General features: G+C 36.2%; 1 protein-coding gene across 2 annotated transcripts in view; it reads left to right on the forward strand.

The window, feature by feature from the left end:
• Nucleotides 1-24,500, forward strand: part of VTA1 (vesicle trafficking 1) — a 70,732-nt gene that overhangs the window by 40,491 nt on the left and 5,741 nt on the right. Inside the window, exons 5-7 of one of the 2 annotated variants that reach the window (XM_055535774.1) lie at nucleotides 9,582-9,690; nucleotides 14,515-14,688; nucleotides 22,463-22,543. In XM_055535774.1, coding sequence (XP_055391749.1) covers nucleotides 9,582-9,690; nucleotides 14,515-14,688; nucleotides 22,463-22,543 — 364 coding nt within the window. Of the gene's footprint in view, nucleotides 1-9,581; nucleotides 9,691-14,511; nucleotides 14,689-22,462; nucleotides 22,544-24,500 lie in introns of both variants that reach the window. The other variant, XM_055535773.1, reaches the window with a different exon arrangement.

Genomic DNA, 24,500 nt, shown 5'->3' on the forward strand with positions numbered 1-24,500 from the left:
TAATCTCTACTATATTCTAGACACCATTCTAGGCACTAGTAATACAGCAGTGGATTAAATCCCTGACATCATAGGAATCACATTTCTCTGGTAAGGATAGACATTAAGCAAATAAACGTTTAGTGTGTCAGATGATAAACATCATGGGAGGTCTCTCATGGTGGGGATAGGAAGTTCAATTTAAATAAGGTATTTGGGAAAGGTCTCACTAAGAAGACAACATGGAAACGAAGCCCTGAAGAAGATAATGAAATGAATCATACAGATGTTCCAGGAAGAGACAAAAAGTGCCGAGATTTGTGAACAGCAGAGTTACCCATTAAATTTTAGTTCAAGACATAACAAGAAAGACAATGTAGCTGAATCGAGAGTGAGAGGAATGGAGGGAGGTGAGGGGGTGGGCAGGGTGTTCAAACATAATTGATTGAATTTGACTGCTGTGTTTAAAGTATTATTACATTATAAGGGACAGGGTGAAAGTAGGGAGACCTATCAGTATATTATTAATAAAGTGAGGGCAGCGGTGGCTCAGACCAGAATTTGCGATAGAAAGCATTATGAGTAGTGGTTAGACTCGAGATATATTTTGAATGTAGAGCTGACAGAATTTAAAAGATTCATTGGTAGAATATGAGAAATCAGGGGCTTAAAAATAACTTCAGAGTTTTGGGCCTGAACAACAAAAACAACAAGGCATTTATTGACTTGTGGAGGAACAAATTTGGTAGAGGAAGATCTAAAATCAGTTTTGAACCTTTGGTGTTTTGAGCTATCAGATATACAAGTGAAGTGCTGAGCTGAATTATACATCCTGACGTTCAAAAGAGAGGTCTGAGCAGAGGATATGAATTTGAGAGTTGTCGCATGGTATTTAAAGCCTTTAGACAGGAAGAGATAGTCAAGGTCAAAGTTTTGAAAATTGGTCCAAGAACTGAATGCTGTGGCACTCCCCACCTGGAGATGAGAAAGAATCAAATCCATGTAAAGGACTGAAAAGGAACACCTAGCAAGGCAAAGAACACCGAAAGACCTTACGAACCAGGAAACCAATGTAAAGGAATTGCAAAGAGGTCGAAGTACTCCACTTTCCATGCTGGTGGGAACAAGTAAGATGACATTTAAGCTTTGAATTTAGCAAGAGAGGAGTAATCCTCAACCTTGACAAAGCAATTCCAGTGCATACTGGAGATAAAACTTGCATAGGATGGGTTCAAGAGAAACAATTGTAGACAGATAATACAAAGCATTTTCTTTCAAAGTGGCTTTTTGGTTTCCTAGTGGAGAATGATTTATATCAGATTTTCTATAGTTTAGACCAGGAGTTTATTTTTTATTATACCCTAATATGATTTTTGTGTGCACCAGATTTGAGAACCCCCCTTGTAACATATGATTGGTGTTTGCTACCAATCAGTCTTCAGTATAGCAAGGACAAGTGATTTAAAAATAAATGAAAATTCTTGTTTAACCACTGCTGACTCCAGTGGCCAAAATTTGGAGATGTCAGCGACTCATCAGCCTAATCACAAAACAGGAACTTAAAGGCCAAGGACAAAAGTTTAAAAAAAAAAAAGAATTTTTTTTTTTTTTTGGTTATTACTATTTCTCTGAAAGGATGTCTGTAATCAGCCAAAAAGAGGTAAAAGATTTCAAAAATATTAACATCTTGAAATTCTCCTTTTCAAATATTGTTTTATATTTAGCATCCTTTATTTTAAAACAATTGAAAAGTGAATTAGCTTTGCGTTACAACTGCCAAAATCTGCTCAAACTGTAAGCACCAGTTTCTAGAGGCATCTTGGAAATAGTGGGGATTAAAAATTAAACTATTGTATTGATTTATCTGCTTTGGAAGAATTTTTTTTTACTGTATTTATTAAAACGAACCCATTTCTGGCTAATATTTTTTAAATCTCACATACTAATGAAGGAACCCAAGATGGTTTAAATATCTCTCTACTGTTCATACTATGAAATTAGGAATGAAGGAACCTTTTAAAATCATTACAATACTACTTGCTTAACTAAGTCTTTAGACAATTTTAAATTATTTCAAGCCAAAGAAAATATGTCTCATTTTAAAAAGATTCCAAAAGAAAGTAACTTAACTCTCCTAAACAATTTATTCATTTACTTTCAAAGTGATTCTCTGTATTTACCAAAATATGTCCCGTATAAACACACATTAAGTATCTAACCTTTGACTATTTAAAAGCCCATTTTTCTGTATTTTATATATTCCTGTCTAAATTGCAAATTGCATTTTGCTAATTGTAGCTAACCAGAGCACCTTGAAATGGGATAGCTGAGTTGACTGCTAGTGTGGCCTTGGGTAAGTCATTTTACTTTTGTAATGCCACTTCCTCATTTCTATGATGAGGGAATTATAGATTCCTAAGAGAAAAACATGAAGAAAATATTATGGACTTTAGATAATTCAGGCGTCACATTTAATGATGGGAGTTATTGCCTGATTTTCACATTGGACTCCAAAGCATGTGGCTAACAGTTCATCCCATTATCGCTAGCACTTAGCATGGTAAGTGACTTGAGTAAATGCCAGATAACCTGTGGACTTCCTGGGAATCAGGTGTCTCATATGGGAATATGAGCCTCAGAGAAGAGGAGACTTTTGACATAAGAGGAAACCTCTCTCATGAGAGGAAGAATAGCATGAGAAAAGACTGAAAATGAGACAGAATCCCAATTGGAGTGAGGGTAAGGATAGGAAATGAGACTTAAGCCATGTCCATAAAGTGGAAGGCTTCGAATGCTGGGTTAATCTGTATTTTACAATGATTCAGGCTTTAATGTCTCAGAGCCTTAGTGTGAATAAAACGTAACCTGCTTAAATTTCATGGTTATGGTAAGGACCAGTTAAAGGGACAACATGTGAAAGTGCTTTATAACCTACAGTTAGTTCAGTAGCTCAGTCATGTCAGACACTTTGCAACCCCATGGACTGTAGCACTCCAGGCTCCCCTGTCCATCACCAACTCCCGGAGCTTTTTCAAACTCAGGTCCATTGAGTCGGTGATACCATCCAACCATCTCATCCTCTGTCATCCCCTTCTCCTCCTGCCTTCAGTCTTTCCCAGCATCAGGGTCTTTTCATATGAGTCAACTCTTCACATCAGATGGCCAAAGTACTAGAGTTTCAGTTTCAACATCAGTCCTTCCAGTGAATAATTAGAACTGATTTCCTTGAGGATTGACTGCTTGGATCTTCTTCCAATCCAAGGGACTTTTAAGAGTTTTCTCCAACACCACATTTCAAAAGCATCAGTTCTTCGACACTCAGCTTTCTTTATAGTCCAACTCTCACATCCATACATGACTACTGGAAAAACCATAGCCTTGACTAGATGAACCTTTGTTGGCAAAGTAATGTCTCTGCTTTTTAATATGCTGTCTAGGTTGGTCATAGCTTTTCTTTGCAGGAGCAAGCATCTTTTAATTTCATGGCTGCAATCACCATCTGCAGTGATTTTGGAGCCCCCAAAAATAAAGTCTGTCACTGATTCCATTGTTTCCCCATCTAATTGCCATGAAGTGATGGGACCAGATGCCATGATCTTAGTTTTTTGAATGTTGAGTTTTAAGCCAGCTTTTTCACTCTCCACTTTCACTTTCATCAAGAGGCTCTTTAGTTCTTCTTTGATTTCTGCCATAAGGGTGGCATTGTCTACATATCTGAGGTCATTGGTACTTCTCCCTGCAGTCTTGATTCCAGCTTGTGCTTCATCCAGCCCAGCATTTTGCATGATGTATTCTGCATATAAGTTAAATAAGCAGGGTGACAATATACAGCCTTGATGTATTCCTTTCCCAATTTGGAACCGGTCTGTTGTTCCATGTCTGGTTCTAACTGTTGCTTCTTGACCTGCATACAGATTTCTCAGGAGGCAGGTAAGGTGGTCTGATATTCCCTTCTCTTGAATTTTCCACAGTTTGTTGTGATCCACACAAAGGCTTTGGCATAGTCAATAAAGCAGAAGTAGATGTTTTTCTGGTATTCTCTTGCTTTTTCTGTCATCCAACGGATGTTAGCAGTTTGATCTCTGGTTCCTCTGCCTTTTCTAAATCCAGCTTGAACATCTGGAAGTTCACAGTTCACATACTGTTGAAGCCTAGCTTGGAAAATTTTGAGCATTACTTTGCTAGTGCGTGAAATGAGTGCAATTGTGTGGTAGTTTGAACATTCTTTGGCATTGTCTTTCTTTGGGATTGGAATGAAAGCTGATCTTTTCCAGTCCTGTGGCCACTGCTGAGTTTTCCAAATTTGCTGGCATATTGAGTGCAGCACTTTCACAGCATCATCTTTTAGGATTTGAAATAGCTCAGCTGGAATTCCATCACCTCCACTAGCTTTGTTCGTAGTGATGCTTCCTCAGGCACAGTTCACTTCACATTCCAGGATGGCTAGCTGTAGGTGAGTGATCACACCATCATGATTATCTGGGTTGTGAAGATCTTTTTTGTACAGTTCTGTGTATTCTTGCCACATCTTCTTAATACCTTCTGCTTCTGTTAGGTCCATACCATTTCTGTCATTTGTTGTGCCCATCTTTGCCTGAAATGTTTCCTTGGTATCTCTAATTTTCTTGAAGAGATCTCTAGTCTTTCCCATTCTGTTGTTTTCCTGTATTTCTTTGCATTGATCACTGAGGAAACCTTTCTTATTTCTCCTTGCTATTCTTTGGAACTCTGCATTCGAATGGATATATCTTTTCTTTTCTCCTTTTCTTTTAGCTTCTCTTCTTTCCTCAGCTATTTATAAGACATCCTCAGACAACCGTTTTGCCTTTTTGCATTTCTTTTTCTTGGGGATGGTCTTGGTCACTCCCTCGTTTACAGTGTCATGAACCTCCATCCGTAGTTCTTCAGGCACTCTGTCTATCAGATCTAATTGCTTGAATCTCTTTGTCACTTCCACTGTATAATTGTAAGGGATTTGATTTAGGTCATACCTGAATGGTCTAGTGGATTTCCCTACTTATAACCTATAGACTAAACATTTTTGTCCAAGATTTTAATCCTATCTTGAATTTAGCTTACTTATTCCAGTAGTCTTTAATATATATCTTATACCCATGGAAAAATTTATTTCTTTTCCCTCGTTCCCTGTCCACCTTGTATGTTTCTGCCTTTCTGACTTTGCTCATACTTCTCCATAGAATAGTCTTATTGCTTTCTACTGTTTTTTCACATCATATCCATCCTGCAGGACCAAACTGAAGTACTTTTTGCTTTACCATTTATCCTTTATTCCTTTTTTTTCCTTCATTCAGGGAGCTCTTTGCTTTACTTACTCCAAGAAAATCTGTGATACTTCCTCACTACTCTATTTTTTATAGTAATTCTCATTTATATTTTAATTCTATATCCATAACAAGATGATTAGTTCCCTAAAAACAGAAATAATATATTGACTTATTTGCTGAAGTATAGGTTAATAGTAATAGTTTTAAAATAATGTTATTTTACAGATACTTAATTCAAGAAAACATGCAAACCTAGAGACTTTTAAGTATGGGAAGAATTCACTCTTTGCAGAGCTTCAGTCCCTATTGTTCAGGATTTTGAAACAGTGAAACTAATGAGGAAACTCCATGTTTTATTTAGCACACATTGCTTATTTTGAAAGAATGGGAGTGGAGGGGGAAAAAAGTTGAACCAGATGATAATGCTATTTCTATATGTCAAAAATAGTCAAACGCTGAATGTTTCATAACATTCTACCTAAGTATATGATAAATTTAACTGAACATCCTAAACCTAGTAGTCACTGCCGCTACTGCTGCTAAGTCTCTTCAGTCATGTCCGACTCTGTGCGACCCCGTAGACGGCAGCCCACCAGGCTCCCCTGTCCCTGGGATTCTCCAGGCAAGAACAGTGGAGTGGGTTGCCATTTCCTTCTCCAATGCATGAAAGTGAAAAGAGAAAGTGAAATCGCTCAGTCATGTCAGACCCTCAGCGACCCCATGGACTGCAGCCTACCAGGCTCCTCCATCCATGGGATTTTCCAGGCAAGTGGGGTGCCATTGCCTTCTCCTTTGCCACCACAAATAATAAATCTGTATATTAAACAGAATAACTGCCATCCTAATCATTTAAGCTATCATATATCTGAGATGCGTATATTTGTTGGGCAGCTACTGTATGCCAGTCACCAAACTAAGTGCTTAATGTATCATTAACAACAGACAGACATAGACCCTACCTTTGTAGAGCTTATATTTTAGAGTATGCCTGTTGTGGTCTAGGGGGCTTCATAAACATACATATAAAATGTAACTAAATTGTGGTAAATAATATTTTCTAAAATATGAGAAAATTTTGGGGAAATCAGGAGAATATTTCAGAGGAAATGATGTTCATTCTGATATATGAAGAATGAGCTTAAGAGTTAGCTAGGTGAGAAAAGGGGAAAAGGCAGAGGGAATACAGTGGGACCCATGTGTTTAGGAACAGAAAAAAAAGCTGCCAGGGTAGCTTGTTGGTGGCAAGTGAACAGATAAGAACATTAGAGGAAATTGAACAGTCAGGAACCAAGTAAAGTAGGATCTGTAGCTAGAGTTAAAGTTTGTTTTGTATTTTAAGTACACTGGAAGCCGTTAAAAAAACTGACATGAATCGATTTATATCTTGAAAGATCATTCTACTCTGAAGACTGAATGATAGAGGTGTACTGGGGATAAGGCAAGAATACAAGAAAGGAGACAGATTAAGGGGCTGTTACAGAGAAAATGGGGAGATAAGACCAGTTCTAGATAGTTATCAGAAGCATAATCAACTGGGGTCCTGATAAATTAGATGAGGGAGTCAGTAGAGAGACACAGGGTAAGTGAAAGGTGCAAAACTTAATTCCCAAAGACTTCTGACCTGGGAGAATGAAATTCTGTGGAGGAAGGAGTTGGGGGGCGGCGGGGCGGGGAGCGAGTCAAGAGAACAGTTGGGGACAAGTTACTTTGAGTTGTACATGAGACATCCAGGTGTAGTCACTGGATATTTGTCAGAAGCAAATTCTAGCTAGATACATAAATTTAGGAATAAAGATGAAGGTAGTATTTAAAACCATGAGAATGAGTATGGAGAGGTAAGAAAATAAGCTGTAAGACATGAGTCCTGAGGCCTGCAGGAATCCGGCAGGAAGTACAATGGGTGAAGACAGCCCACGGTGAGATAATAAATGACAACTGTAAGGGTATGTGAACTACAGAGGAGGTGGGGGAGTGGGGTGGTAGTATAGAGAGAACAGACAAATCTGAACATAGGTGCATCATCTGAAAGGGTTTGCCTCTACTGACTCATGCAGTTTTAAATATGAATTATATTTTCCACATAATTCAATACTAGAAAAGGCACAGAAAATCCAAATTCTTAACTTCTTGTTTGGTACTCTACTAGGATAATTAGTACCAAATAAACTCTACTAGGATAATTAGTACCAAATAAATATGGCCCTAATGTTATTAGATCTTCCATTTTTTAAACAAGAAGTTAAGAATTTGGATTTTCTGTGCCTTTTCTAGTATTGAATTATGTGGAAAATATAATTCATATTTAAAATTGTATGAGTCAGCATTGATTTAGCCCACCAAATTACAGTCTCTGCTTGGACAGGGTACTTAGGGTTATTTGGAGATCAGATAAAGGATTAGCAGCCAGGGAGATGTTAGGGAAAACAGAATATAGTGTCATAAAAGCCAGAAATAGAATGTTTCACAAAGTTTGGATGGTCTCATATTTAATATGCTGCTGACAAGTTTGGTAAGATGATGCCCGAAAGTGTTGGTTGGATTTACTAGCGTGTGGAATAGGCTTTTGGTGACATTAGCAAGAGCAATTCTTCAGTCGAACTGACTACTTAAAATTAAGTAAGGTAGAGACTGCCATGCGTGGGCTCCCTGCCGTTAAAAGACTTGGGCACATTCAGGTTCTTGGACATTGTAAGTGACAAGAATGAGAACAGAACAGGAAAGATCCCATGGAGTGAATTGAATGATAAAGCACTGAAGACTTTAAATATGGATGCGTCTGAAAAGCTTCTTTGTGAAGTGGAGCAAAATATAATTGTACCTGGAAGAAAATGAGAATCAAAGTATGGAACTTTTTAAGGAATTGAATATATGAGATAATTATTAAGAGAAGAAAAATTAAATATGCAAGTTCAGTCATTTGGAGGGTTACTTTTTTTTAGGTTTTTGTATACTACTTACCTAGGGCTTCCCAAGTGGCACAGTGGTAAAGAATTTGCCTGCCAATGCAGGAGACGCCAGTCAGATTTGATCCCTGGCCAGGAAGATCCCCTGTAGTAGGAAATAGCAACCCACTTCAGTATTCCTGCCGGGAAATCCCATGGGCAGAGGGGCCCGGCGGACTACAGTCCATAGGGTCACAAAGAGTCTCTTCTGACTGAGCAACCGAGTACACAGACACAGTTGATGGTGTGGTGTGGTGTTAGTCCCTCAGTCATGTTCGACTCTTTGCGACCCCACGGACTGTAGCCCGCCAGGCTCTTCTGTCCACTGAATTGTCCAGGCAAGAATACTGGAGTGGGTTGCCATTCCCTTCTCCAGGGGATCTTTCCAACCCAGGGATCGAACCTGGGTCTCCTGCATCGCAGGCAGATTCTTTACAGTTTTAACTACAGAGACGCACTTATCTATAGCAGTATGTAAAGAATCTCACATTACAGAGTACTCAACTGAGTATCTGGACCGTATGCAGTACTTGTAGTTATTGATGACTTAATGGATCTTTACAACAGGCTAATTACAGTTGTTTTCAACATGACAAAGTCATGTGCCCTCTCCAGCTTTCCTGTACATACAAATCACCAGAGGAGGGGAAGGGTGTCTTGATAGAGTACAGATTTTGCTTCAGTGGGTCTCAGTTGGACTTGGAGAGTGCATTTCTAACAGGCTCCCAGGTGATAGCAATACCACTGATCCATGACTATAGAAAAAGTCTTAAGAAAGAAGAGGTAACTAGCAGGTTTTTCACTGATTTTCCAGTTCTCTTTCCAGCGACCCTGTGATGTATTATTTCCCCCTTTTTAGAACTGAGGTAAATGATATTTAGAGCGGTTCAATAACACAAGTTAAAAGGTAAAGTTTGCCTAGCTGTCAGTCAATTGTTCATGTGTTTGCTTTGGCCACTATAGCATCTTAGTTTTTGTAGATTTGTACAGATCAGTTTTTCCCTCTTTAGTGAAAATTGTTTTCTTTTATATTTAATTTTAAATTCCATTTGACCTATCTCTGTCCTACGCATTAAGAGTTGCAAGTTGGTTAGCGGGACACTCCCATAGTTCCATTGTAGTCCTTTTCTGAAACATGAAACCTTAAAAGAGAACAAGTTATGTGTCTTGAGGAAGATGCCTTTTCACGAAGTTTGTCATGCCCCAGGCAGTTGGTAGAATCCAGTGATGAGGTGGGGAGATTGCCAGAATATTCCAGAGCTGTACCATGCAAAAATAGGTTTTATCTGAAAGTATGATATAGGTCATCATACTGTATAGTCTTATTTGACTTCTTTACTGCAGCCTAACATTGACATAAAAATATTTCTTTTAGAATGTGAAACACAGAAAGTATGCAAGGTGGAAGGCAACATATATTCATAATTGTTTAAAGAATGGAGAGACTCCTCAAGCAGGGCCTGTTGGGATTGAAGAAGATAATGGTATGTATTTATATAAGTGAAATGATTTAGTGGAATCGCAACTGTTCAATATATTATTATTCAGAATTTTTGGAAACCATTTTATTTCCTTCATCAGGTCCAAAATCAGGTGTAAAATTATAAACTTAGGGACAAGTGAAAAATTAAGTCAAAACTGCTCTAATATCTGTTTGTGTCAACAACAGAATGGCTTGGTTTTCTCCCGCATCTGATCAGATTTCACTGCTACATGGGACAGGCAGTCCTTTTGTAATCTATAAAATGTTTCCAATCCATAGAGAAAACTGAAAACTTATTTTTTAATAAGGTGAGTTTTGGAGGAGGAAGGGGGGTAGATAATACTTTTACAAAGTTTGTAATAGAGTATGTAAAAAATATTGAGTGAATTTCTCATTTCTACCATAGTCTTTATTATCCCAGATTCTACTGAAACCAAAAGAAGTAAATATTTTTTTAGTATTTTGTATATCTTTATAGAAATTATTTTTTATAAATTACTAGTAAATAGGAATATATATCCTCACTTTGTTAACACAGTTGGTAATATATACACTGTTCTATTGATGCATCTGGCTGGTTGGCTTATTTATGCATTCACTTAAGAGGTCTATTGAGAATTTTATAATACCATTCGGTTAAAAAAAGCAGCACTATAGCTATACATGTAGCTACTACATGTAAACTCTTGCAACTCTTCTAGAGATGCAAGCTTTCATACAGCATTTCAAGTGAATTTTTTGCTATTTCTGAAGAACACTTGTTTAATCTTTAGATAGCCTTTTATATATAGCACACCCTCAGAAATCTTTGACACTTAATGTTATTCTTGTTTGCAGAGGAGGAGACTGAGGTTTCAAGTTTTAGCTGGCCAAATTTCATAGACCCACAGAGAAGGGAACCAGAACTGGAGTTCTTACTCTAAGTCCTATGCTCTTTTTACTAACACTGCAGCGTGTATACTGTAATACTAAAGTTATTAAGTGTTTAAAGTTGACTGTTCTAAAGCATGATTAAGTTTTGGGCTTATTTACATCACAACAGTGAAATTGGATTTTTTAAAGTTTATCACCACAACTTTATTTCTCACTTTTTCATTTAATATTTTGGAATGTTTTGCAAACTTTTCTCCCTGCTTTAATGCTGTCCATAGTCAGAATGTTTTATGTCAGTACTGCTGTGTACAGAACAACTAGTCATTTCCAGTTGTCAAAAGAAAAGATCTGAGATCCTTAGCCTAAAAAGCAAGACTCACCATGATATGGCACCAACCTACCTTACCGTCTTTATTTCCTCCTCCTGTCTCCTGTTGGCTTAGCCTGCTAGGGCTGCCGCAGCAAAGTACCATAGACTGAACAGCTTAAACAAAGGGTATTTATTTTCTCACAGTTATGGAGGCTGGAAAATCCAAGATCAAGGGCCAGCAGTTTGGTTTCTGGTGAGATGTTAATGTGATTACTCCTTGAAGAAGTTCAAGAGCAATTAGATATTCTACCCAAGATTTCAAAAGAAAGGTCTAGGCTAAAAGTGATATTTTGGAGTTGTCGGTTTAAAAGGAAGAAGTGAAGCTAAATTAAATATTGGATAACCCAGGGAGAATGGATTACTTAAGAATTAAAAGCAAAGATGGAACCAGCCTTTCTTCACCTTTACTAATTGTATTAGATTAGAAACTGAAGCAGAGGCACTTCTGTTATTTTAAGTAAGGTACATACACATATGTGTAGTACGTGTAAAAAGATATGTAATATTCATAATTTCAGACATTTGATTTATGTCTCAATTCTTAAATATACGTTGAAAATGAAAATATCTTAAAAAAAAGAAAATGAAAATATCTTTATTGTTTTAAACATATCATTATACTTTTCAGTAGTATTTCAGAGATGTTATTCTAGACACATTGAAATACCTAATGATCAATTTTGTTTTTCATGTACTCTGAGTATCAGTGACTTCTCTCATCTTAAAAATTTTATTTTCTCTTGAAAGTAGGAAGTGTTACATTTTGATCATTATCATGGTCTCTTTTGTTCTGAAATGGTTATTTTAGGTCCTCTATAATATTGTAGATTATTAAATATATGCTATATAATTTTTGTTTTAATTTCCAAAAATTAGCTTAAATTGAGTTTGTAGTTTTTATTCATTATTTCCATTCCATTTTATAGAGCTTCTGGGTAGTAGAAAATTGTTAGCTATAGAATACTAATAATCCTTTAAAATATAAAAGAGAATATTTTCACTATATACTTTTCAACATTAAATAATTTAAAATGTGGCCTGGTGTCATAATTAGGTGTTAATGTCATAACATCTAACAGTGTCTGCTTAGAAATGGCTTATGGGTCTAAAAGAGGATGTCATGAAATCTGAATATGTATTCAAAACCTTTTCTTTAAAACTGATTTTTCTTTTTCTCAATGTAGCATTGTATTCCTTGTATTATTAAATTTTACAAGATATTCTAGGTATAAAAGATACTATGTTTAATAAAAGTCTAATTTTCTATTGTTCTATAAGTCTAGTAAAGCTAGTAAAAAATAATAGATACTAGGAACTTCCCTCATGGTCCAGTAGAAGCTTCCACTGAGCTTCCAATGCAGGGGACATGTGTTCCGTCCCTGGTTGGGGAACTAAGATTGTATATGCTGTGCAGTGCAGCCAAAAAATAAATGCTATACCTTTGTTAGTTTAGAGGAAGAGAAAAAAAAAAATTCTTATTTTTGAACAGTACTGTATTACCATATTGTCTAAAAGTACAGAAGGAAGTCATACAATTGATACAAAAAAGCATTCTAGGAAAAATTTAGGCTTAGCTGAAGGGGAATCTGTTAACATTCAAACCCTTGAGTTTTCACATCCATTTGCTTTCAGTATCTGCAAAATGGTATTCTTTTTAAATGGTCAACATTAACCTATGCTTCAGCAATAAAAACTAATGCAGGTAATTTTGAGTTTTTCTTCGTGTTTTTTTTTTTTTATTCATTATGACTACATTTTTCTCCATGGCCTTGAACTTATTTATAGTATTTGCTTTAGAGTTATTTTCCACTAATTTCAATATCTGGGTCACATCAGGGTCTTTTCCTGTGTCTCTTTTTCACCTGCCTCTGGTCACATTTTTATCCTCTCTCCTCCCCCCATATCTCTAATTTTTGTTATTGATAACCTTTGTAGCTGCTCTGCATTCAATTATCTTCCTTTGCAAAGTCTTGATTCTTGTTCTAGCAGACAATTAACTTGCCTAAACTGCCCCTCTTTTGTTTCAGCTTTAAGGCTGTTGCTTTCTTCAGGGCTCCTTAGACCCTTCCCTGAGTCTGCCTGCATAATTCAAGGGCCATATAGGTATTTAGTTGAGGTTCATACAAGCATTTCAAGGCTCATTTCTCTGCAACTCCTTTTTTTGCATAGACTTTTGGGTGCCCTCAGGTGAAAAGCGACATGAAAGCAAACCTTCCCTGGTGAGATTTCTTCTGTCAAGGCTCATCTTCATTCTAATTTCTACCAACTTTTTTTTTTTTTTTTGGTAACATTTTGTATTGGGGTGGAGCTCATTAACAATGTTGAGATAATTTCATGTGAACAAGGAAGAGTCTCAGCCATACATGTACATGTGTCCCTTCTCCCCCATACTCCCCTCCCATCTTGGCTACCACGTAACATTGAGCAGAGTTCCTGTGCTACACAGTAGGTCCTTGTTAGTTATCCATTTTAAATATAGCAGAGTGTGCATGTCTATCCAAACTCTCTAACTGTCCTTTGTTCACTCTCCAGTATCTTTAAAAAGTTGTTTGTTATTTTTTTTCCTTCCCAGGATGTTTGTGTTAGAGTTCTCTAATATGGGAACAAATTATGTTATTATATATAACATCTACAAGTTCACTTAGTAAAATTCCCAAAAGTGGCTAACTCTTATTACTCCTTTCTACATAAACAGCTCAATGTGAAATTTCATTCCTTTGTTTTTGTTGATTAATTTGTTGAATGACAAACACACAGGTAATCATTTAATAGCTAGTAAACAATAAATCTTGAGTAAAAGGTAGCTGTCAGAAAATAGAGCTCTTAGGGAAAGCATAAATGTGGTATGTTTTGCTGAAAAGTCCTTTTTTTTTTTTTTTTTTGTAAATTTTAAGAATGAGTTTAAAGAATTTACTTTTAAGAAAAATATAATATATGTGTAGATTTTACAGAGTTGGAAAGTATTAATTTAAAGAAATGTTATTCATATTGCCAGGGACAACTAAGTATTGTAAGAAAAGGAAAAAATTAAAACAATTATTTTAAGAGAAGCTGCTTATCAACTGTATTAAATAGAATTGCACTTGAAGGTCTGTCATGTTCGTATATCAGAAGAATATTTGGCATTTTTATTTCAAAATACAGATTTCCTCGACTTACAATGGGGTAATATCCTGATAAACCAATCATAAATTTGAAATAGCTATGATTTGAAATGCATTTTATAACCTACCTTACTGAACATCATCACTTAGCCCAGCCCAAAGTCTATTTTGTAATACAGTGTTGAGTATCTCATGTAATTTATTGACTAGTATACTGAAAGTGAAAAAGAGAATGGTTGTGAGTGTATCAGTTGTTTACCTTTGTGATCTTGTGGCTGACTGGAAGCTGTGGTTCCCACTGCCCAGCATCAAAGAGAATACTATACCACTTATCGCTGCCTGGGAAAAGATCAAAATTCAAAGTATAGCTTCTACCAAAACCATATCACTTTTACACTACCATTTTAAAAAAAAGACAAAACCATAAATCAAGAACTGTCTGGACCTCGTTTAACATTTCATGTATATCATATAGTAGATGTTGAGGAAAATGAAGATGCTGGAGCCACCTCTCTGCCCACTCAGCCACTTCAGCCGTCATCTTCCACATATGACCCAAGCAACATGCCATCGAGCGGCTATACTGGAATCCAGATTCCCCCCGGTGCCCACGCTCCAGCTAATACCCCAGCAGAAGTGCCTCACAGCACAGGTAGGAAGTTGAAACTTAACTGGTTTGAACTCTTCCTTTCATAAATAACAACTGCTCCTCTTATCTTATTTTTGCCTCATAATGATGGTCCTAAAGCACGAATTGGTCTTTAAATTCCACTCGAACCCACAAAAAAAATCCTTTTCACTGACGTTTTTTAAATTTATATATTTTTTAAATTGAAAGATATTTGCTTTACAATATTGTGTTCATTGAAATTTTAATACTAGTTGTATTTTAATTTTTTTAAAAAATGACAGAATACTTACGTGTAATTGATTACTATTTACTATATATTTTATTAATAAGTATAGTGTCTATGTCTATAGTGTCTATATGTATATAGTGTCCCCAGTGGCTCAGTGGTTAAAAATCTGCCCGCCAAGCTGGAGACCCAGGTTCCATTCCTGGGTTGGGATATCCCGTGGAGAAATGGCAACCCACTCCAGTATAGGAAATCCCATGGACAGAGGAGGCTGGTGAGCTAAGTCCATGGGGTTGCAGAAGAGTCAGATACAACTTGTACCACCACCACCACCGGGCCACATAGTGTCTGTACTGTTCGTGTGTGTTTCCCTTTTCTTTTTCTTCCCCTCCCTTTCTTTCCTTTTCACTGTTGTTCAAGAAAAGCACTGAAGTAAGTGGGTCTTATTTATAGGAGTGTCAGTCAGACTGCTACTATGATCACAAGATCCATTTTTCTCTTGACTCATTTCCATAAGACCCTGCCTCTACCCTCAATATAGGTGTTATTGGTGAAGGAGCTGGCTTTGAGGCACAGAATCTCAGTAGCACAGACAAGTGAAAGGAGGGGTTTCAGGTTTGTTTGTTTAATATTACAAACATGTCTAAAAATAAACCACAGAAGTGATATCTACTCTTTGAATAAATTAGTACTGCTGCTGCTAAGTCGCTTCAGTCGTGTCCTACTCTGTGTGACCCCGTAGATGGCGGCCCACCAGGCTCCCCCGTCCCTGGGATTCTCCAGGCAAGAACACTGGAGTGGGTTGCCATTTCCTTCTCCAATGCATGAAAGGGAAAAGTGAAAGTGAAGTCGCTCAGTCGTGTCCGACTCTTCGCAACCCCATGGTCTGAAGCCTACCAGGCTCCTCCATCCATGGGATTTTCCAGGCAAGAGTACTGGAGTGGGGTGCCATTGCCTTCTCCAAAATTAGTACTATATACCTTGTTTTCATAGAAAAAAAGAATCTGACAAAACTAGTCTCCAAGAATAAGTCAGTATCAGTAGATAAATTGTTTAAAGTTGCAGACAGCTACTCGTTTGTTTCCTTGTATTGTTGACAGAGAATCACCTTTACTTACAAATAGAAGGGCATTTAAAACCGTAATTTAAATAACGCTTTAATAAAATTTTTTTCCAAAAATTGTTTTTAAACTTTTACTTTTATCTCAGCCTATGAGTAATCTATGGTAGTAAAATATATATTTCAAAATGTTTAATAGAATAAAAGTTGCCTTTGAGCCTTGCTTTCTACTATTTCTGTTATTCACCGTTACTTCATTGACTTCCAGATTTTCAGCTTCTGTTTACCCAAACTGTTTAGGTTATTTTGCATGAGTTGAACAACATTTAAGTTTTCTATTTTGACCACTGTAGGTGTGTGATTAGTCTCTTCCCTCCTATTTTTCTCTTCCCTTCTATTTTAAAACTTTCAACTTCATATCATCTATAAATACCACAAACATTTTTGTCTTAAGCATATTGATGAACATGGTTGTTTTAATGCTGATCTCTTTTGTATCATCATTCTCTAAATTTTACCCTGCCTGACTTTTCATTGCGTTATGGTCTGTGTAATGGCATTAATAGACCAATTTGCATTAGTTTTGTAAGTAAAATTTCATGGAACATTGTTTTAAATATTTTATTATCTCTCAGGAATGTTCAGTATTTCCATTGTAGAATGAACTAAGCAAAACCAGCTACATACTTAGATGTATTTGCCTTCGATAAATACTGCTCGAATATACTAGTAAGTTTAAACACTGACCTAGAGCCTCCAACACAATCATCCTCACAGAAGGACAAAGTGAAAATAAAATGCACTTGGGAATCACATAGTATTTGTTACTAGTTTCTACTCCTTGTTAAACCACAAACTCTGCTGTTACTCATCTTTTCTCTCTCTAGGTTTTTCCTCTTTCAAAATGAAATTAATCATACTTCTTATAGTTGTTTCAATTATTAAAGAGGAAAAAGTATGAAAATTGATTACTGTGCCTAACACAAAATCAGTGTTCAGCAAATTAGCTTCCTTTTTTTATAACCTTCCTTCCTATTTGTGTGCCAAAGAAAGGATATTTAATAGCAAGTTAATGAATACTTAAAATTATTTTGTGAATCAGGAAAAGTGTCACAGTTGTGGATTAGGTGTTGACCTTACAAAATGATTGACTAAGGGTATTGTTGCTCAGTGTATCTTAGGGCAGCGTTATGGTAGAGGCATATACGCATATATTTACAGTGTGTGCTCCATTGCTAAGTCTTGTCCCACTCTTTGTGATCCCATGGACTGTCACCCACCAGGCTCAGACTTTGTCCATGGGATTTCCTAGGCAAGAATACTGGAGTGGGTTGCCATTTTTATATATTTACAGGATGTCTATAATCAAACATATGAGATGGAAAGTATACTTCTAGTAGGAGGGTTGTAACAGGTTGAACCATATGAAAATGGTTCATAGGACAGAACAGACACAAACTATGTGTCTGTTTTTGTTCAACGGAGGTGATAGAACATGAATTTCATATATTCACACTAACAGACTCCTGCTTAGAATATCCAGACATAAAGATAGATATCAAGAAGTAGTCTTCTATTTATTTTAGGAAGTTTTCTGGCATAAATAGTTCATTTCAATCCATTTAAATGTGGCATTAGCCTTATTTTTTTTTCCCCCACTTATGTTCTTTAGCATGAGGCATAAAATTGAAAATCTTAGAATTGCTTTAAGGCATCAGGTATATGTTCTTACAGACTTAAATAATTATTGTGGCTATTTCATAAACTTATGCTAACAGAACTATATTAGATAGTGCTATCCCTAATTTTCAAACTAAAGAAAAGCCATTATCCTGAAAAAATATACATACTAGCATAACTAATAAGTGACAGTCCTAGAATTTGAACCCAAGTCTTTCGGATTTCATGTTTTTGTCACCTCCCTTCTATTTCCCTTCCTCTGAAAAACTAAAGTTCTATCAGATTAAAACCTACATTTCTCATAATATTTTTCTCCTTAAGACTGGCTTAGATATGGAAATCACCTGTTCGCTGGCAAATTTTTCTATTACATTTAAAACAGTTTTAAAAAATTAGTTCATGGTTACCCAATAGAAAATGAAATAACATTTTCAGTTTATAAATACAGCAGATGTTTCCCCTCTTACTCACTTCAAGAATGATTTACTTTCTCTCATATAAAGGTCCAGGATGTACTTTTATCAAAGGGAAATCCTTAAGATAGCTGCAAAGAATAGTATGTACTAATATACAGTGTTTAGTTCTTCCACAGAAAAGCAAAGAGGGTGCAAGGAGGGCGGGTTTAGTGATTAAACAGCCAAGTGTTTGGCTCTTTGTGCTTTTACCGCTGTGTACTATCAGATACAGGTCATACAGCCTACCGTTTTTTCCTTCTCTTGAAATATGCTTTCTACAGTCTGTAAATATTGAGGAAGAACATCTCAGTAGTAAGTCTAAATAGATGAAAAATTAGTTTAGAATTAATGCAAACCCTTTAATTATAAAGGCAGCTCACCTCATATCTAGATCAAAAACTTAGCTCTTTTATTGTTGTTCTTTTAAGTGACAGAAGGACTGCATTTGAGCTCTGCTGTCCAGCCTTCAAAGTGTTTTGTACTCTGGCCTGACTGTTTCTGTCAGCGCTATTTTCCGTGATTATTCTGAAGTTTACTCAACCCAGTGTTCCTGCATTTGCTTACAGTGTTCCTCGTAGTTATCATGTCTTTCTCTTTCACTGCCTCTTCAAATGTTACTGCCATTTAGGGTTCTGTTTAATTATACTTCTTGCATCATCTTCTTGAGTTTTCTTACCAACACTCATTTCTCTTTTTCTAGAATTCCCACACCATGCAGTCAGGAGAACAATTTAGTACTTAATTAGAAGTCATAAAGTATTTAATTTTTAAGTGTATATAATCTCATCAAATAGGCTATGTAAAAACCATCTGCTAAAAAAAATTAGCCAGAAGTTACTTGTTAACATTTCCTTTTTGTCAAGTGATAGAAATTTCCAACACACTTCTGCCCTCCCCAGGATTGTTTTTATGGTGACATCACTCCAACATATTGTAGTATAACGGGCTACCACCAGTTTGCAAAATAACAAATGAAACCTTTACAAATTGAGGTAAGAAGGAAAAATAAGTAGCTTAGGGCATTTTAAAAAGATAAATTAACATAAACTAAAAACCATTCTTACTGATTTAACTGGTATTTATACACTTAGTTGAGCCTCTGTGCTAGGCCCCCACAGGAACATGTCATGGTAACTGCCAAGAACATAGGCCTTGGTCCCTGTACATGGAGACAGATGAGAAGCTATGTCTTCTCACTGCTGCATAAGACTTGTTGAGCAGCCTATACTGTCAGTTCAAGCTTTGGTTGAATGACTCTGATCAGAGTTCTTAATAAATGCAGACTATTTGTGGGGTTTTCTTTTTTTAGTATCACTCAAATAAAATTTTATTATAATGCATAATGGTCTTCCCAGGTGACGCTTGTGGTATAAAACCCACATGCCAATGCAGGAGACATAAGAGATGCAGGTTCGATCCCAGTGTCCAGAAGATCCCCTGGAGGAGGAAATGGCAACCAACTCCAGTATTCTTACCTGGAGAATCCCATGGACAGACAAGCCCGGCAGTCTACAGTCCATGGAGTCACAAAGAGTAGGATATGACTGAAGCAGCTTAACACACACACACATAATACATAATAGATTATCTCTGTAAATTCTCTTTTGTTCTTGTTAAGTAATATTGCCTACTTAATAATCTGGAGATGTGCAAGAAAGCATTTAAAAATTAATGCAGGATGCTGACCAAGGAAACCTTGCCTTCTCCATAGAGAAAGAGGTTTGTTAGGAGGATTTTAATATACTCAGAAACACAAATTACTTAGTAAGAAGTGACATTGATATCCAGATTATCTGAAGAGTTGTCAACTTACTCTTTTTTTCCTAAAGATCTGTGTGAAAAATATATGTAGTCACCTACCTTTGTTTTTATGCTCAGCTGCTTCAACTGCCTGGACTTCACTAGGTAGTTTCTAAACAGCCCTGTCAAATCTTGCATTCTAAGTTAAAAAAAAAAATTATTTTGTGTAATTATTTGCCTTTGAAAGTTCAAGTCTTATGGGAGAATTATGTCATATGTTTATAACTTAATAAATTTTGTTAGAGCCTTCCCAGGTGGCACAGTGGTAAAGACTCACCTGTCAGTGCAGGAGACCCAGGAGACATGGGTTTGATCCCTGGGTCAGGAAGATCCCATGGAGGAGGAAATGGCAACCCACAGTATTCTTGCCTGGAAAATTCCATGGACAGAGGAGCCTGGTGGGCTATAGTCCCTGGGGCTGAAAAGAGTTGGACAGGACTGAACTGCTATGCACACACACATACACATATTTTGTTAGCATTTTTTTAAATCAAGCAAAACATAGTTGTTGGTCAATTTAAATTTGTATGTCTCTTGACTTTGCAGTTATATAATTTTTCCTATAAATAAATTCATACATATATGTATACACTATATAAGATTGTTTGCTAGTATTAGCTATAGCAGAAGATTGGAAACAACCTAAATGTCCTCAGTGATGGATAGCATTATAAAATGTGTGTTCATGTATGTAATGGAACACCACTATATATACCCATTAAAAAGAACAAGGCAGATTTATATATTTTAATCTGAAATTATTGCTAAGGCATATTACGTGAAAAATGCACAGAACAGTACAGTATGCAGACATATTACCATTAGCAAAATCTTAATATATTAATAACACATATGCTGAAGTATGCCTTCTCCACAGAGTGAGAAGTTTGACCAGAAGATTTTGATTTAGGCAAGAACACAGATTTCTTAGCAAAGTACATTTCTTTATTATTACATGCATACACTAATCTGAAAACACGCATATTTTTGTGTGACTAGAAGGGTGCCCTAGAAACTAGTGATAGCCCTCAAGTGGAATAGAATGAGAGATAAGCTTTTCACTTTTTTCCACCCTTTTTTTGGGGTTTGTTTGTTTATTTGTTTGGTTTTTGGCTATTTAAAATTTGTACTTTTCATCCATACCCCTTTGGAAATTTTTGTTCCATTTTTAGTTAAAAAGCAAGATTTGTATGACTTAATAAAAATAGCACCAAGGCTGTGAAAGTGAAACTAGTTTGCCAAAACAAAATTGAATGATATAAAATAGTATATATTTAAACTGTTTTTCCTTTGGGTGGAAAATAATCAGATCAGATCAGATCAGTCACTCAGGCATGTCCGACTCTTTGCGTGGGAAATAAGGTCCTTCAAAGTCAAGAAGTCCTTCAAGTAAAATTCGTACCTGCAGAATATATTTGAGAATTTAAGTCAAACCATAGCTCTAGAACTCTCATTGCCCCTAAAAACTTTCCAATTTATTTCCGCTCTCTCCCGTTCCTTTCTTGTTGTCCTAGTGTCTTTCCTACTTCACGCTACTGCTGTTTAGTCACTAAGTTATAGTCTGACTGTTTGCAACCCCATGGGTTATAGCATATAGCAAGCCAGGCTCCTCTGTCCATGGAACTTTCCGGGCAAGAATACTGGAATGGGTTGTCATTTCCTTCTCCCGGGAATCTTCCCAACCCAGGGATCAAACTCTCATCTGCTGCTTGGCAGTCAGATTCTTTACTACTGAGCCACCTGGGAAGCCCCCTACTACACATTGCCTATTCAGATTGAACCTCTTAGCTTGGGGCAGAAGAATCCTGCTTTCCTTTTGAGTCTGTTGATTGAGAGTAGTCAGCTTTTCTTCTTCATTTGCTTTCTTGTTGATTGAATCATCTTGTTAATTGAATAATTTTTGTTAATTGAAACTCTTTGGAAGTTTCAACAGTTTATGTTAATTTTTTAGATGATTAATAGTCTTTAGTATATTACTTAGCATTAATCAAGAATGCTAGTTATCCACTGAATATGATAGTCATGACAAGTTCTAATAGGAAGTCATAAATAATTGCTTCTTCGGTATGTAAAATATTATCTTAAAAACATATAAACTGGAAAATTGTAATATATAATTTTCAAATTTCATTGACAGAGATGAAATGGGACTCATTCCATAAGTTAAACTAAATCATAATTATATCCTATCTTGTCCTCAAAATTATTCAATTATTTAAGAAATTAAAAGGTAGGAAGAGAATCTGTTACTTCTACAGATATATGGAAAGCTTTATTGAGAAGCACCTTGAAGAAGTAGATGTGATAGAAAATGCAAAATATATAATAGGAATATATATTGCCTCATAACACATCTATGTAAATGCTCAAAATATATTTTTCTACCTATTTCCTATACCAGCCTCCAACATCAAATAAGATGTATATCAAATTACAGTTCATTGAGATTTCAGGAAAGTAATTAAGTGAAGTAATGAGATTCTTCCATGATCCTCTGAGTGCTTTCCTAGTATATAATTAAGAGGATTGAGGGTGTAACACTTCTGTACTCATTTGTGGTTTTCTGATTTGCAGGTGTAACAAGTAACACTATCCAGCCTACTCCACAGACTATTCCGGCCATTGATCCTGCACTCTTCAGTACAGTTTCCCAGGGTAAGTCAGCTATTTTATGAAGTATAGTGTATCTCCTATTTGGGGTCATTGTTTTGTGCTTTTATCTTGGGATGGCTGCATTTGAATGTCTAGGTAATTTGAACTACACTTCTTTAAATGTCTTTATTCACCAAATTCTCCAATAAACCAAGATTATTTCTTAGATCAAAAATATTTAAATCCAGAGGCATTCCCCACCCCCTTTTTTTTTTTTAAACAATTCCTTTTTTTAGGTACTGCTGGATATAGTGATATAAACATGTAACCAAAGCTATCGTGGAAGCTTCTGTTAGTTCAGTTCAAGATCACCTCGTGATTTGATTACAATCTTCTTTACCTGCACTGAGTTAGTAGATTATCTAAGAAGAGAGAAACTAACCATAGTTGAAGATAGAAGTCTCTGAGGATTGTCATTTTGACTGATTGGTTCATAGGCTAAGTGATGAGTTTATTAATTCCAATCTTTCTAGCTTTTCTGGAAAGAAACAGAACAACTTGGGTGTTCTGTTTGTTTAATTTAGTCTTTTTCAGAATTTTCTTCATATGTCTGATGAGATTAGTCCTTTTATATGTAAGATGAAGACCTTGATTGGTTACTTTCAGTAGCTATCATTGAATTTCCCCTGATGTTATGTCTGCAGGTTTGTTTTCCCACTTGATTTTTCTGTTCTCGCTTGTGAAAACAGGCTATTCAGCTTCCTCCTGCATCTCAGCCATGGATGAAAAGATTTTTTTCTTGGAGGGGAATGGCAAGGGGTGTACCACACATACCTTGTCAGTCCTAGCTCCATCTAGGAGGTTAATTCCATGATTTTAGAGAGACATTCTCTATCTTTTTAACCTAGAGTGTCATGTGAGAGATGGGAATGCAGTAGGGCTAAGGATGTGCATGTATGCAGAGGGTAATAGAGTGAGGAAGGTTAGACTGATGGGGTAAAGACCCCTAACCCCACTCCTCATATAGCTAGACCATCTCTGAAGTTTCTCTAGGTAAGCTCCACATAAAGGCCTCCTATAAACATACTTTGAGTTGGAATGTTTTTCCACTCTTATCTAATAGCATGTATGTTAGCCACTCAGTTGTGTATGACTGCTTGCAACTCCATGGACTGTAGCCCACCAGTCTCCTCTGTCCATGGAATTCTCCAGGCGAGGATACTGAAATGGGTTGTCATTCCCTTCTCCAGGAGATCTTCCTGACGTAAGGATCAAACCCAAGTCTTCTGCATTACAGGCAGATTCTTTACTGTCTGAACCATCAGGGAAGGCCATCTAACAGCATACCTCCATTTAATTTCTAGTTTTCTAGAAATTTCTTTAAATCTCTTGTCAGTTACCTGTTCCAGTTTTTACACTCTTTGACTTCACTGCTTTTCCTTCCATTTTAGGATTTATTTCCTTTTGTTTTACCTTATCATTTTAATATGGTTTCAGAAGAAAAAATTACATATGCTAAGTCTGCCATCTTACCCAACCAAACTATCAGGTATGAATGCAGAATAAATATTGTTAAATATGTAAGGATTCTGAAGTTTCACCTACCACATACCATTTCTAAAGAAGTTACCAGAGGATATACTCCATCAAGAGAAGAGTGATAACCAAGAAAAGAAGTGAGAGATATAAGAAATGGTGGAATTAATCTTATGTCACCTAACAGAAAAAATTCCGTTGACAACTTTTCCATAGGCTTGAAAAGCAGTTGCTCTAAAATTAGAAAATCAAAGCCCCCCCCCCTTTTAAGAAAACTGAAGTGGATTCCATGCAATATATACAATAAAAAGCTATAGAATGTGAAAGAAATGGATAAGAAGCCATAGAATTTGTCTGCCAAGAAGAACGAAAATATCCAAGAAAATATTTTAAATTGTACAAGAAATTTCAAGTAAGAAGCAAACTGAAATATGCCATGATTTTGAACAATAATAGAATTATGAAATATAAGAAAAGGGATTTT

Source organism: Bubalus kerabau, chromosome 9 (genome assembly GCF_029407905.1).
Source record: "Bubalus kerabau isolate K-KA32 ecotype Philippines breed swamp buffalo chromosome 9, PCC_UOA_SB_1v2, whole genome shotgun sequence".
Classification (NCBI taxonomy): domain Eukaryota; kingdom Metazoa; phylum Chordata; class Mammalia; order Artiodactyla; family Bovidae; genus Bubalus; species Bubalus kerabau.